The following is a 15,813-nucleotide window of genomic DNA, read 5'->3' as shown; positions in this document are numbered from 1 at the left end:
ACAAGCTCGTAGCGCGGCACTCGGTGCCGCGCTATGAGCTTGTAGATCTGCTATTTTTGAATAGCTCAAAGTGTAAAATAATGCTTTTTAGCTCAAATCTAAAAATGACACAGTTCCAGGTCTTAATGGGTTAAAACGTTTGTTTGCATAACATTCATACAAGGTCGCAACCCTGAGCTTGTAGATTGACTATTTTTTTGCGAGATTTGGTGTAGACATTACAAAAAGTACAGAGCCAACTCAGGTCCAGTTTATCAAGTCTAGACTAGGGTTCAAGTGGTTTACCAACCTTGTTCATATGATGTGTGGGTTACGTGTGGTGACACGTGAAGTGATTTAAATGTGTAGATAAATTACCAAGCTGTGCGTATTCGTCATCCTTGACGCAGACTGAAGACTCCGAGCCTCTGAGATCGCACTGACAGTCCACACAGGGAAAGTCTGAATACGGAGAGACCTACACACACACACACACACACACACACACACACACACACACACACACACACACACACACACACACACACACACACACACACACACACACACACACACACACACACACACACACACACATTGTTGCATTGTCAGACAGGACGGTGCTGGGATACAACAGCAAATCACCGCTGTCGGGCAGTGTAGATCTACAAGCTTGTAGATCTGCTATTTTTTTATGACAAAATAAATCTTAAAATGACACAGATGCGATCCCGGTCTTAATGGATTAACATACAGTTTTACCAATATCCCTATAGTCCTAATAGCAGCAGTAGTACCTGTGAGGGTCTGTAGTATCCATGTTGACACGTGTCACAGTTGATGCCCGCCGTGTTCTGGGTGCAGTCCGTGCAAACTCCGCCCCCGCGCCGCTGGCCGTGAGAGTCCAAGCTCAGGCCCAGGTCGGCCACCGTCCCGTTGTAAGCACACTCCACCGCTTTGTTGTGACAGTTGCACTCTGACACACAGACAGACACACACGTGCGCACACGGACAGAGAGGACATGTTAGACGAGTGTGTGCAGTGACGCACACCGGCTTTTGCCACCGGGGCGTAGTGGCCCCGCCCCCGTAGGGCCGGGGCTTCTTTCGCTCTACAATAGAAGAGTTGGGAACGGTGGGCGGTGTCGCATTCTAATACAGCCCAAATACCCCGTCAGCAGTAGCCTCAGTGGCTTGCCTCGTTAATCACTAGACTCCCAGCCTACACCTCAAGGGTTCGACTCCCCGCTAGCTATACTACTTTTTCCAATAACCGCGGACTTTTTTTCGCCGATAAAGTATCGTTTTGGACGGGGGGAGGGGCGCAGTCTCAAGCGAAGTTTAGCCACGAGAAGCACCACAGAGCGCGCTAATGCGCACAAATTGCCATGCTGAACGTTGCGAAGTTCGCTTGAGCCTACTCAGCCCCGTCCGAGTTATGTACCGATAGGCACAGAATCGTAAATGATCCCCCCCCAGGCAATGCCAGCACCGAGCATTATTTTCCACCACGGAGTACTGCATGACTAGGGGCGAAGCAGGGGCCGTGTTACAACTCGGTGGGAATGCAGGGCTCCACACACACACGTGCGCACACACACACACACACACACACTCACTCACTCACTCACACACACTCACACACACTCACACTCACAGTCACACTCACACTCACACTCACACACTCACACTCACACTCACACTCACACACACACACACACACACACACACACACACACACACACACACACAAACTTACTCTCACAAGTGTTGCCAACAGACAGGGTTCCTGGTTGCCATGCCTCCTGGTGGTAACCGGGGCAACACTGATCGCAGCTCTCCCCACATGTGTTGTGCTCACACACACACTTAAACTTCTGTTAACACAAAGAGAGAGAGAGAGAGAGTTACATATACACGTACACAAACATACACACACACACACACACACACACACAGAGAAAATGATACAACTTTTAACGTAACTTTTAACATAAAGAGAGATGGTACACATCACATTTAAATGATAGCATGCTGTGTGTGTGTGTGTGTGTGTGTGTGTGTGTGTGTGTGTGTGTGTGTGTGTGTGTGTGTGTGTGTGCGCGTACGTGCGTGCGTGCCTGTGTGTAGTGTGTATCTGTGTGTAGTATATGTAAGAGTAGAGCGTGTGTGCGTGTGTGTGCGTGTGTTACCTGGGTAACAAGGTCCCTTGGACAGCTCTGTGCGTGTCCAAAACAGATGCACATCCCCCCCACCGAGACATCTTTGATGGAGTAGTAATACTGAGGAAAAAAACACACAGAACACTCACTGTGTTACACACACATTCAACACAAACGGTGGTTCAGAGTTGTCACAGTTGAGACTGACATGCACAGAGAGAGAGAGAGACAGAGAGACAGAGAGAGAGAGAGAGAGAGAGAGAGAGAGAGAGAGAGAGAGAGAGAGAGAGAGAGAGAGAGAGAGACAGTGTTTGACATAGATTTTTTTTTTAAAACAACATTCTGGAACTACCGGTGTGGCAGTTGTGCCCAATCCGGCTTCACCTCAAAATGTCAAGCCTGCACACAGTTAGATCTGAAATTAATATGGAATTAATGTCATATGTGTATCATTTTGTATTAGCCATCTAATCATTTAATGGCCCATTTGAACTGCCATGCTCGTGTGACCTTGACACAGAAAGCTTATCTCTGTGCACTGGATTGTATTGAAATGTGGCAACAAAATGTCATCATGGGCGCCTCAAGACGTCCCCAAGCTGATAAGAACAACGATGACCACCTCAACTGGACAATCGGACACGTGCATTGATAACAAATTGTTGAGTCATATATTGTATCTTGTCCTCGGTAAGTGAATTCACTGACGTCTGCAAAACCTTTTGTAACCATAATGATAACAGCTCCTACATAACAGTGTTGTACAAGGTTTCTCTGAGTTACACAGGGAAAATGTCAGTGAGCACCGCTCTCATATCAGACCCGGGGATGAGCGGAATCCCGTAGCAGTTTCATTTCAGACAGGTCAGGCCTCAGGCAGCATCAGGCCATTACGGTACGTAGGCATTGAAATTAAAAGGTGGATAAGCACTCTGACACTGATTGCTGACCAACACTTTTTGACTCTCTATCTTTTTAGAAATCGGTTCTTTTATATTGCTGATGGTCTATTGTGGCAGCGTTGTCCCAGGTGTCTTTCATTCATTGACTGATGTGGGCTCTTCCCACTTCTCTATATGCCTATGTCTGCCCCTATACACGCTGTACAGCAGTCGTTCCCAAACACTTTTTTTAACGTTTTTTTTTTGTATTAATTCAAAAGATGTTTTTATTTCAATTCCATGAAAAAAAAAGAAATTCCATAAATGTAAAAGAGGAAAGAAAAAAAAATAGGTTTTAAGAAGTAGTGAAAGTAGCGGATCAACAAGCTCACAACGCGTTCTGAGCTTGTAGATCAGCTATTTTTGCTAGCTTGCGTCCCGGGGAGACATACAATTTCTCTTTTGGGTATCGTGCTAAAACGTTTGGAAACCACAGCACAGTGTGCAGGTACTTTTACTTTTCTTTGGTGTTAATTTATTCATCGCCATGGGAATAAATGAGGCTGGTTTTAATTATTAGCTATTCAGTTATTAATATTAATGATGTCGTTCTCTGTCTCACCCTGCGCGTGACGATGGGGTCGACCTCCTTGGGGTCGCGGTGGCTCAGCATCATGAGGTCAGCGTTGAGGGTTCGAATCCTCTGGAAGCGCAGTCTGATGAAGCGGGCCGAGGTGAACTGGAGCAGCTCTGGGGTCAGGTGATCAGCACTGGGACGCCCGTTGATTAAAGATGTGTGTATCTGAAAGATAGAGAGACCATGAGATAATATATGAGAGAGTGAGTGAGACAAAGACAGACAGAGACAGAATGAGAGCCAGACAGAGAGAGAGGGGGGTGTGATGGTACCTCTCCATGCTCCAGTGGGACCAGTTTAGAGTAGTAACTGGTGCAGATGACCTCGTGGTCGCTCTTGTAGGTGGGCGGTCCTCGGCGGGGCGTGACGTTGTAGCGACTCAAACACTCAGTGTCACTGATGGCGTAGTACTGCCAGGGATCAAAAGTCACCCCGTCCTCCGAACGCTCCAGAATCCAGTTACCTGAAAGACAAAACAACGTCAGCAAAAAGAAAGAAAGACATTTCAAAGAATGGAAGTTACAGGAAGTGGTGACAGTTACCTGGTCGTGGCGAGTTGGCAGCTTTGATGATGATATAGGCGATCTGAAATAACTGCAGGAAGAAAGAGAGAGAATGATTTAACACTCTGACCAGTATCACCAGTCTGCTACTGGGAGCTGACCAGTACATGATGGCTGTACTGGACACCCAAGACTGGGGCTGTCCAGTACAATCTCAGTCTTCTACTGTTGTACTGGGAGCTGACCAGTACAGCCACAGAATTCTGCTGTTGTACTGGGAGCTGACCAGTACAGCCACAGAATTCTGCTGTTGTACTGGGAGCTGACCAGTACAGCCACAGACTTCTACTGTTATACTGGGAGATGACCAGTACAACCCCAGCATTTTACTGTTGTACCGGGAGCTGACCAGTATAACAGATTCTGTTGTACTGGGCTATGGATCGACTATTTTCACTATTTTCAAAATGTATTCGAACATTTTCAAAATTTCAGTACAATACATTAGTATAAACATGAAAATGTACTTATTATAATTTGTACTTTTAGTATTTTAAAAGCATGCACTATTGAATACTTTTGAGTTGCATTTATTTATTAATATTTTCTGTAAAGGCAAGTCCTCCTGTACTTTAACTCAGTATAAATTTGACTCGAGTACTGGGTGGGGTTGAATACTTTGTTCACCATTGGTCCTTGGCATGAAAATGTTTGAGTTGGTTGATGTATTTTAATCGTCTAGTACGTTGTGAAGGTTGAGTAGTGTCTGTGTTAATGGAACATTTTTATACGGTCTGGAACACGGCAACACCTGGTGTGTGTGTGTGTGTGTGTGTGTGTGTGTGTGTGTATGTGTGTGTGTTGACACATAATTAATGGAATGTGAGAGACGGGCAGAGATAAGAAAGAAACAAAATGATTGAGAGAGAACACACACACACACACACACACACACACACACACACACACACACACACACACACACACACACACACACACACACACACACACACACACACACACACACACACACACACACACACACACACACACACACACACACACACACACACTGAGACAGTGAGTCAGTCTAGACAGACAGAGATACCCTGGGGTCAGAACCAAGCATCCTTCATGTGGTGTGTGTGTGTGTGTGTGTGTGTGTGTGTGTGTGTGTGTGTGTGTGTGTGTGTGTGTGTGTGTGTGTGTGTGTGTGTGTGTGTGTGTGTGTGTGTGTGTGTGTGTGTGTGTGTGTGTGTGTGTGTGTGTGTGTGTGTGTGTGTGTGTGTGTTGGTAACACACACACGGAAAATATTGCTCATCTCATAACCTTAGAAGCAGATGTAAACTAACAGCAGAGCCGGTTAGACTGCGGCGGTAATGGATGTCTGGGAAGACACCTTATATATAGACAGTCGTGTTCTTGCCACGAATCGACAAGCCTCAGATCTCCAACACAGCTGGTCGCTGTGTCAAAGTCCTCGAGTTTCTCTCGGTTGCATGTGTGTGTGTGTGTGTGTGTGTGTGTGTGTGTGTGTGTGTGTGTGTGTGTGTGTGTGTGTGTGTGTGAGTGCGCGTGCGTGCATACTTGTCTCAGGTCCAGGGTGACGGTGACCCAGTGGAACTGTCGTCCGTTCTGGATGCTGGGACTCTGCCACCAGTCGTTGGTGCCGTCGATGACGTTGCCGATTGGATGACGCTCTGTGCCTTGTGCTGCAAGACCACACCCACAAACACCATCATCGTCATCATCATCATCATCATCATCATCATCATCATCATTATCATCATCATTATCACAGAAGAAGCCGGAAGAGAAGAGAGAGACAAGAGACGACAGACAGACAGACAGACAGAGACAGACAGACAGACAGACAGACAGACAGACAGACAGACAGACAGACAGACAGACAGACAGACAGACAGACAGACAGACAGACAGACAGACAGACAGACAGACAGACAGACAGACAGACAGATAGATTACCAGTAGTGTTGGCGTCACAGATCCTGCACTGCAGGTTCTTCTGCAGGTACCTCCGGTGGTGAACATGCTCCACCAGTTTGCAGAACTCCTCTGGTCCACTCTGTCCACACGTTGCATTGCTGCTGATATTCGCCTGACTGGCCAAGTTCAATATGGCTGGGAACAAGCCTGGGGAGAGAGAGAGAGAGACAGAGACTGTTATTTGTGTCTGACACAAGCAGTAGTGGAAAAAGTACTCACATGTTTTACTTTAGTAAAAGTATCAATACTGCAATGTAGAAATACTCTGTTACAAGTAAAAGTCCAGAATTCTAAATTTGACTTCAGTAAAAGTACAAAAGTATTGGCATAAAAATATAAAGTAACAAAAGTAAATGTACTAAAATGTTTGAAAATTGCAGATCTACAAGCTCACACAGCGACGCGTTGTGAGCTTGTAGATCGGCTATTTTCAGATAGCCTATGTATACAAGAGGGCTAAATTGGTTAATGTATGTTTTATAATATAATAATTTATATCTGCAAAGTAACTAGTAACTAAAGTTTTCAAATAATTGTAGTGGAGTAAAAGTACAATATTGGCCTCTGAGATGTAGTGGAGTAGTAAAAGTAAAAGTATTGAAAATTGGAAATACTCCAGTAAAGTAAAAAATACCTCAAAATTGTACTTAAGTACAGTACTTGAGTAAATGTACTTAGTTACTTTACACCACTGGACTCAAGACTTTGTTTGCATACGTAGATTTATACATAAAAATGTTGCCATTGTTTTGTTGTGGTTTTACCTATCGCTGGTAACTGTAACTATCGTACACAGACGCATGTGTGTGCACAACAGTGTCACACAAAAGTGGAAAAATTAGCCGATCTGCAAACGTATCTCCAGCTCTTTAGCTAACTAGAAAATATATTTTCAGGTCGGGATACCAATTCCATCCAATTGAGTTGGACAGACAGGGAGACCCATGTTAGTGAGCAAACACCGTATAGCAGGGGTCTTCAACGTTTTTCAGGCCAAGGACCCCCTAGCTGAGAGAGAGATGAAGTAGGGACCCCCGCTCACATATTTAAGCACTTAAACCGTCCATACGTAGTAAACGTGACCTTTCACTCAGTACTTGGTCTGCTCTTTTTTCCTTCGACACCCCTCTTTGCCGAAAATAGCAGATCTACAAGCTCACAACGCCTCGCAATGCGAGGCGTTGTGAGCTTGTAGATCTGCTATCTTTGGCTAATGTTCCCCTCCGAATAGGGATGAGTGGCGGTTATAATGTAGGAAAAAAATCCTATCACACAAAGATTCGGCGGCCCCCCCTGTAGGAACTCTGATGACCCCCTAGGGGTACCGGGCCCCCTGTTGAAGACCCCTGCCCTATAGTAATGATTACAATTAGCACTTTGAATTGTCTTCTTGAAATGTAAACACACACACACACACCTTAATTACTCTATCTATGTAATCAGCTGTGTGAATGCAAGATAGCATCAACAGGGTGGTCACACACACACACACACACACACACACACACACACACACACACACACACTATAGGTGTAAAGTCATGTAGGTGTGATGAAGTGATGAGATGCAGGACAAAGAAAAAACAGATAACACACAGAGGAGTTAATGAGTCAGTCTGTCTGTCTGTCTGTCTGTCTGTCTGTCTGTCTGTCTGTCTGTCTGTCTGTCTGTCTGTCTGTCTGTCTGTCTGTCTGTCTGTCTGTCTGTCTGTCTGTCTGTCTGTCTGTCTGCGTGCGCGTGTGTGTGTGTGTACCGCGTTGACCTTAGACATAGACCTACTGTATATATGAGTGGAGCAACTACCTTTAAAAACATTTTAAAAACAATATGTGACATAGCTCTGTTTACACATTGCTGTATTCACTTCAATATATATATATATATATATATATATATATATATATTGTTTTAATCTGTACATTGAAACTATAAACTATTGAATTGAATACACAGGACCACAATGGAAACAAGCCCTCAGGGCTTTTTGTGTTATCCTTTTAGCTTTAATGTATTGATGTACCACTTTTTCTGCATACTGTTAATAAAGTATTCAATCAATCAATACAATGTACAGCTATACAGCTTGAAAGGAGCTTGATTAGTGAGAAGATGGGAAACGGAGCTTCTTCAATTGTACATACATTTCTTAGTTTTTATTTTGAGACTTGCTTGGGAAATGTAAACATATGTTTTCTCATGCCAATAGCACTCCTTTGAATTGAATTGAATTGTGTGTGCTCACTTAATTACGTCTCTGCTTCAGGCACATGAAACACAGACACTAACATAAAACACACACACTGGTGACAAATCAGTCTTCACACCCTACAGGATGTATGTACACACACACACACACACACACACACACACACACACACACACACACACACACACACACACACACACACACACACACACACACACACACCTAACCACCAGAGGGGTTGTAAGAGCAGATGGGGGGAGTCATGGGTCGTCTGTGGGGGGTTGCGTGTGTGTGTGTGTGTGTGTGTGTGTGTGTGTGTGTGTGTGTGTGTGTGTGTGTGTGTGTGTGTGTGTGTGTGTGTGTGTGTGTGTGTGAATAACAAAAGGCCATAGAGGAATGGAATGTGTAGAATCACAACAAGTAGAATGTGTCTTTGTTATTCAGATTAACTCAACTCAACTCTCTCTCCCTCCCTCTCTTTCTCTCTTACATTTAAAAGGAGCTTTATTGCCATGATAAAACATACTTTTACATTGCCAAAGAAAGTCAGAAACTAAGAAATGCATGTAGGCTACAATAAAGTGAACACAGAAATGTGTAAACAAGGATATGTCACAATGCAACTTGGAAAAACTAGCGTATAGCTAAACTAGCTTCTCTCTCTCTCTCTCTCTCTCTCTCTCTCTCTCTCTCTCTCTCTCTCTCATTCAAGGAGCTTTATTGGCATGAGAAAACCTTTCTCTTCTCTACACTTAGTACAATCCTCATCATTAATGTAATTAAAGAAATGTAACCAAACTTTGAGAAATGTAACCAAACTCTGAGAAATGTAACCAAACTCTGAGAAATGTAACCAAATGGACCCTTTATGGTTCCGTGTCATCAGAGTTATAAATGGATACATTAATACAGAATGTAATTGTTTTTATTTTGACACTTTGCTTTGGCAATGTAAATATATGTTTTCTCATGCCAATAAAGTTCCTTAAATGTTATTGCATGCTCCTCTCTCTCTTTATTGACAAGGGAAACATACGTATACATTGCCAAAGCAAGTGTGAAATAAAAACAAACAAATGTATGTACAATTAAGGGCATATAGGCCTACTGGAAAAAAGAAATGTGTAAAAAGAGCTGTGTCACATTGTAACTTTACAACCAAGCAGGGGTCAAATTAAATTAAAAATACAACCAGAAAATGTTAGTTTCTGTTATCTGATAATTGATAATTAATATAAATGTAAATAATTTGCTGGTACAGGTAATTAACATTAACTCACTATCTCTTCCTTGCAGATGAAATAGATTTAAATGAATGTGTGTGTATGTATGTATTGTAAGTATGTATGTATGTATGCACATATTTAAAGATAGTTTTCAAATCTCTCTCTCTCTCTCAAAGGGCCATGAGAAAGATGTTTACATTGTCAAAGAGTCTCTCCCTCTCTCTAAAGTGAAGCCATGAATATAAATTAGATGCAGGTCTTGTATTGACTCAGCTGTTCTCATTGACTTTAAAAAGAACAATGTCACATAAAACAACTAGAGCTGTTAGTCTGTCAATAAACTGCACTGGAGGAAGAGGCACCCAGATGTCTTACTTAAGCAAAAGTATCAATACCACAATGTAGAAATACTCTGCTAAAAATAAAATACATGTATGGTATTCAAAAGTGTACTTGATTAAGAGTACAAAAGTATTGATATTATCAAAATATATACTTTCAGGACCAAATATAAATGTGTTTCTCATTACGCAGATGAATGATCCGTTTCACAATCATGATATTGGATTGTAATTAGTAGATTAATATCACTTTCATGTTGCAGCTGGTCAAGGTGGGGCTGATTTTACTTAGCCTACTATGTGCTGCTGGTTAGCTTAGCCCAGTGGTTCCAATCTCAACCTGTGGATCGGGACTCTGGGCCCCCAGGGGGGTTCCCAGATGACAGTGAAGTGACACTTTAAGGACTTTTAAGACCTTTACCCCAAAATGAAATAAAATAAAAAGTATAAACAAACTATACTATAAAAACTGGTCAAACATTGGCCAAATTGTCAAATAATATAAGAAAGAGGCATAAATTGTGAAAACAGCTGATCTGCAAGCTCCTGGTAAGCTTGTAGATCTCCTATTTTCACAATATTTATCTGTGGAACCGAAAATGTAATGCCTCAACTCCTACTCCTACAGTGCTTATCGGGGTGGGGGGTCCCCAGTAAAATATGATTATTTTGGGGGTGACGGCCTGAAAAGGTTGAGAACCACTGGTTTATCCTATAAAATAGCATCATAATTTATCACTTAATGCATGTTTTGTATTAATAATCTAAATATGTAACTAGTAACTAGTAAAGTAGTGGAGTAATAAAGTACAATATTTGCCTCTGAGATGTAGTGGAGTAGAAGTAAAGAATCAAACAATGGAAGAAGCAAGGTCAATGTATTCATGTAATCATCACTTGATTACAATGTGGGGTCCCCACATGATTTTCACAATATTTATCTGTAGAACCGAGTGTGGGGTCCCCAGTTTAATTATCATTATTTTGGAGGGTCCCCAGTTCAAATATGATTATTTTGGAGGGTCCCCAGTTCAAATATGATTGTTTTGGGGGGTCACGGCCTGAAAAGGTTGAGAACCACTGATGTTGGCCTGGCCTACTTTAAGTTACTTTCCCACCACTGATGAACTGGAATGAACTAAAGTCGGACAGATGCAGAGAAATACTCTGAATTAATTCAGAAACAAACTAAATCAATGCATTTGAGAAATAAAAGCCAAGAGGGTTTGATTTGTCTGCCCTGCAGGTCACTAAAAGCACCGTTACGATTAGGATACACAGGACCACAATGGAAACAAAGCCCTAGGGCTTTTTGTGTTATCCTTTTAGCATCATTGTAAAATCCTACCAATGTACTATTTGCACACATCATTTTGTCAAGTAAAAGTGGAAATACAATGCAATTTAGAAATACAATGCAATATAGAAAGTAAAAGTCTGGCTGTCTATAACGGGCTGAAGTGGGTTTTGTAATAATAATCAAAAGTAACTAACTCAAGTATATTCAAATAATTGCAGTGGAATAAAAGTATAATATTTGCCTCTGAGATGTGGTGGTGTAGAAGTAAAAGAAAATTGGAAAATAGTCCAGTAAAGTAAAAGTACCTAAAGAATTTTACTTAAGTACAGTAATTGAGTAAATGTACTTAGTTACTTTACACCAATGACTATTTGCAAACTGTTAATAAAGTATTCAATCAATCAAATGATTAGGCTACTACTAGTCAGATCTACAATCTGGCAACAAATTTTTTTTAACGGTTTACTTTCATCAATAGCCTCAGTGGGGTAAAGTAACTAAGTACATTTGCTAAGTATTGTATTTAAGTACAATTTTTAGGTATTTTTACTTTACTGGAGTATTTACAATTTTCGGTACTTTTACTTCTACTTCACTACATCTCAGAGGCAAATATTATACTTTTACTCCACTACAATTATTTGAAAACTTTATAGTTACTTTGTGGATTTGGATTATTATTACAAAGCATACATTAACCACTTCAGCCCTATATACATTTCGGCCATTTGAAAATAGCAGATCTACAAGCTCACAATGCTTGGTGATGCTGTATAGACTCAGAGCAACTATTTTCAAAAGATTTCAATACATTTTGAAAGTTTGTGAAATGGGACATTCTGCACAATGAGTAGGCTACTTTCTACTTTTGGTACTTTGAGTACATTTTGATACCAATACTTCTGTACTTTTACTAAAGTAAATATTGAATTCCGGACATTTACTTGTAACAGAGTATTTCTACATTGCAGTATCGATACTTTTACTTGAGTAAAAAATTAGATTATTGATCACGAGAGGCCTACAATCTCTGATCACGTGCATTGATCGGTATTTTATCATTCATTAATTCATGATGAGTTATTATTATCCTTACCTCGTTGCTGAGCGTACACGCGCGCCGTGCACAGCACGCTCACCAGGAGCGCGCCTCGCAGAAGCAGGAGCATCACTTTGTTTATGAATAATAAACCAGTATGAAATATTATACAGTCTATACTGGTCTGTTACTGGAGCAATGTGACTGGACCTCTCTCTCTCTATCTCTCTCTCTCTCTCTCTCTCTCTCTCTCTCTGGTCTGTAACACTGGGAACAATGAGACTGGACACTGGACCCACTGGGAGCTCAGCTAACGGTGGAGTGGACCTCTGTCTCCCCCTCTCTCTCTCAGTCATTCATTCGGCTCTAAACCGGTGTTGCCAGGTATTGCGAGAGAAACAAGCAACCAGGTCCATGAAAACAAGCCCAAAAGAAGCGAGCCCTTTCTTCAACGTCCAAGAACCCCCTAGCTGAGATAGAGATGAAGCAGGCAGGGACCCCCACTACATCTTCATATACTTGTTTGACAGCACTGTCATCATGTCGGAGTCATGTTCATTCAGACAGACATATAATTTGACCACTCTTAAACTGTCAATGTATAGCCTACTTTGTAAACCTGACCTTTCACTCAGTACTTGGTCTGCTCTTTTTTCCCTCCAGACCCCTCTTTGCCGAAAATAGCTCACAACCTGTCACAATGCGATGCGTAGAAACAAGCCCAAAAAAACACACACTAATATATTTAAAAGCAACTTTACAGAATAACAAGCCCAAAGTCGCTTATAACAAGCGTACCTGGCAACCCTGCTCTCTCTCTCTCTCTCTCTCTCTCTCTCTCTCTCTCTCTCTCTCTCTCTCTCTCTCTCTCTCTCTTCTCTCTCTCTCTCTCTCTCTCTCTCTCTCTCTCTCTCTCTCTCTCGCTCTCATATATTCATTCATTCGGCTCTAAAACTTTTGTTTCAACACCCCCCCTGCCAGTTGGGTCGTACCATGTGGGAGTGGGGGGGGGTGTTATGGTGGGTTGTTAATGGACACACACACACACACACACGCACACGCACACGCACGCACACACACACACACACACACACACACACACACACACACACACACACACACACACACACACACACACACACACACACACAGATTCCCACTCCTTCAGATAGTTATAGCCTTGACACTTTCCTTTGCAACATTGACTGCTTTGCCAGCATGGTTGACTTATGTGGGTGCGTGCGTGCGTGCGTGCGTGCGTGTTTGTGTGTGAGAGTGAGTCTTTCTTTTACCTCCATCTGGAGGTGAAAGTTAACAACTACACTCAGACTGGGTCTAATGTTGACATAGCAACACTGGAAATCCTCTAGTGCAGTGGTGCAGAGTTTTGATTGATTGATTGATTGGTTGATTTAATATGTAATATTTAATATTAATTTTATTTAAAGGTAGGGTAAGTGATATTTTTTGGTTAAAACAAAAAGTATTTTGTTAAAAGGTTAAAATACTATATTCTGATAGTAATCATTGCTATAGAGTGTTTGTTCAGTAACAGATGTCTCCCTGTCTCTCCAGCTCTTTAATAAACAGAAAATACATTTTTCGGTAGGTGTCAAAATCTCAGCCAATCAGGAGAAAGTACCCATTTTTAAGCTTAATTTGTATAGTGTTCCAGTTAAAATTTTGTCTGCTCATTTCTTAGTGTCATCACTTCCAATTTCACTTGTTTAATCTATATCCTGATTGAGTTCTCTGTCCTGGTTGGATAAAATTGGAAATGAAACTACAAAAAAAAAAAGAAAAACTACAAAATACATTTTCTGTTTTATAAAGAGCTGGAGAGACATGGAGACTTTTTATATGGACAGGACACTCTATAGTAACGAGCACTATCAGAACATAGACCCATTTTGCAATTATTTGAATAATTGCAAATCACTTACCCTACCTTTAATATTTTAAATCAATAAAAGTCTCAACCTAGTCTATTAGTTTTATCTACAACCAGTAAAAGGTGGTGTAAGAATGCAGAAAACAGAAACAGAATTGATTAATTGATTTAATATTGTATTAGTAAAAAGAATGTAACAGCACAGAGTAGGCAAAACATTTAGGCTAAAAGGATAACACAAAGAAGTATAAAATATAAAGGTACAAATGGACCCACGTAACTGACACAAGCTGATAGGCCTATTAAGCGTGCCAACGTGTCGTCACCAGCAGAAGGGGCAAATCAGCCTGCGGGGGCGAGGCATTGGGCGTGGCATTGGGCAATGTTAAGTCAACCTGGTTTTTACCCCTCAAAGATGTCCGCAGCTACAAAAAGACACTTGTTGACGCCCCCTTCAGGATTTTTTGGTACACCTAATAGCCTATGTTTGCCGCGGACCACCATTTGAAAAGATTTCGTGCCAGTGACCTCCCATAACAGAAGATTTGTCGACAATTTTCTGGTGAAACTGGACCACCCACCCATAGATATATATAAAGGCTAGATGACTCACCCGCGCTGATGGCCAATGGAGTACGACGTTGCCACATGGCGGCCATCTTGAAACAGTCATTCATAACATTATGTCTATGGTGCATATACTTTAAAATAACCATAGCGTGCTCAATTTTCATCCGATTTTCAAACGGTTTGGTGTGTTGTAAACACCAAAGATGTAATACAATTATAAAATTATAAAAATAAAAATAAAACGTGATTATAATTATAAGTATGCAGTATAATAACTACATCTTTGGTGTTTACAACACACCAAACCGTTTGAAAATCGGATGAAAATTGAGCACGCTATGGTTATTTCAAAGTAGTCTATATGCACCATAGACATAATGTTATGAATGACTGTTTCAAGATGGCCGCGGTTGAGCTACGCTTGCGCCGTCCCCTTGAGCCATCTAGCCTTTATATATATCTATGCACCCACCCACAAGTGTGATTTTCATCATCGCAACTCAATAGTGTAACCTTCAGTCCGGATGTATAACTGTCGTCATTTCCTTAGCACAAATAGCCTAGCTCTTTAACAGTCGGTCCGGGACCCCTAGGGGGTCCTCAGAGTTACTACAGGGGGGTCTCCAAATCTTTGTGTGATAGGAACTCTTTCTTTTATTTACATGAATTATTCTTAGGGGAGCATTAGCCGAAAATAGCAGATCTACCAGCTCACAACATGAGCTTGTAGATCGGCTGTTTTCGGCAAAAAGGTTTGGTGTAGAGGGAAAAAAGAGCAGAGCCTATAAGGTCAAGTTAACTAAGTACTGAGAGTTTTAAATGTCTGAAAATACTGATGATAGTTGCTGTCAAACAAGTCTGTGAAGCTATCTGTGAAATGTATGAAAACGTTTAATCTTTATAAACACAATGTTAAACAATATGGGGCCTGTGGGGGGTCCCTGCTTCATTTCTCTCTCAACTAAGGGGTCCTTGGCCTGAAAAGCGTTGAAGACCCCTGGCCTAAATGAATCAACGGTCCGACACAGCCTGGACTGGAGGATCAATGTGACCTTGATGAGCAGCGCTC

The 15,813-nt window shown here is 41.7% G+C and overlaps 1 protein-coding gene across 1 annotated transcript in view; it reads right to left on the bottom strand.

Moving 5' to 3' along the window:
• The window catches only part of lama1 (laminin, alpha 1), a gene marked incomplete at both ends in the record, with an annotated part of 40,979 nt that extends 28,566 nt beyond the window's left edge, over positions 1-12,413 (bottom strand). Inside the window, 10 exons of the mRNA XM_080417429.1 lie at positions 358-457; positions 777-955; positions 1,739-1,856; positions 2,172-2,261; positions 3,645-3,824; positions 3,932-4,122; positions 4,202-4,253; positions 5,751-5,875; positions 6,150-6,317; positions 12,341-12,413. Of these exons, the coding sequence (XP_080273555.1) occupies positions 358-457; positions 777-955; positions 1,739-1,856; positions 2,172-2,261; positions 3,645-3,824; positions 3,932-4,122; positions 4,202-4,253; positions 5,751-5,875; positions 6,150-6,317; positions 12,341-12,413 (1,276 nt within the window). The remainder of the gene's footprint in view (positions 1-357; positions 458-776; positions 956-1,738; positions 1,857-2,171; positions 2,262-3,644; positions 3,825-3,931; positions 4,123-4,201; positions 4,254-5,750; positions 5,876-6,149; positions 6,318-12,340) is intronic.
• Between the last annotated feature and the right edge of the window lie 3,400 nt (positions 12,414-15,813).

The sequence above is a fragment of the Gymnoscopelus braueri genome (genome assembly GCF_963280865.1).
Source record: "Gymnoscopelus braueri genome assembly, chromosome: 21".
Classification (NCBI taxonomy): Eukaryota; Metazoa; Chordata; class Actinopteri; order Myctophiformes; family Myctophidae; genus Gymnoscopelus; species Gymnoscopelus braueri.
The sequence above is the reverse complement of the archived record's forward strand: the minus strand, read 5'-3'. Positions and strand labels throughout refer to the sequence as shown.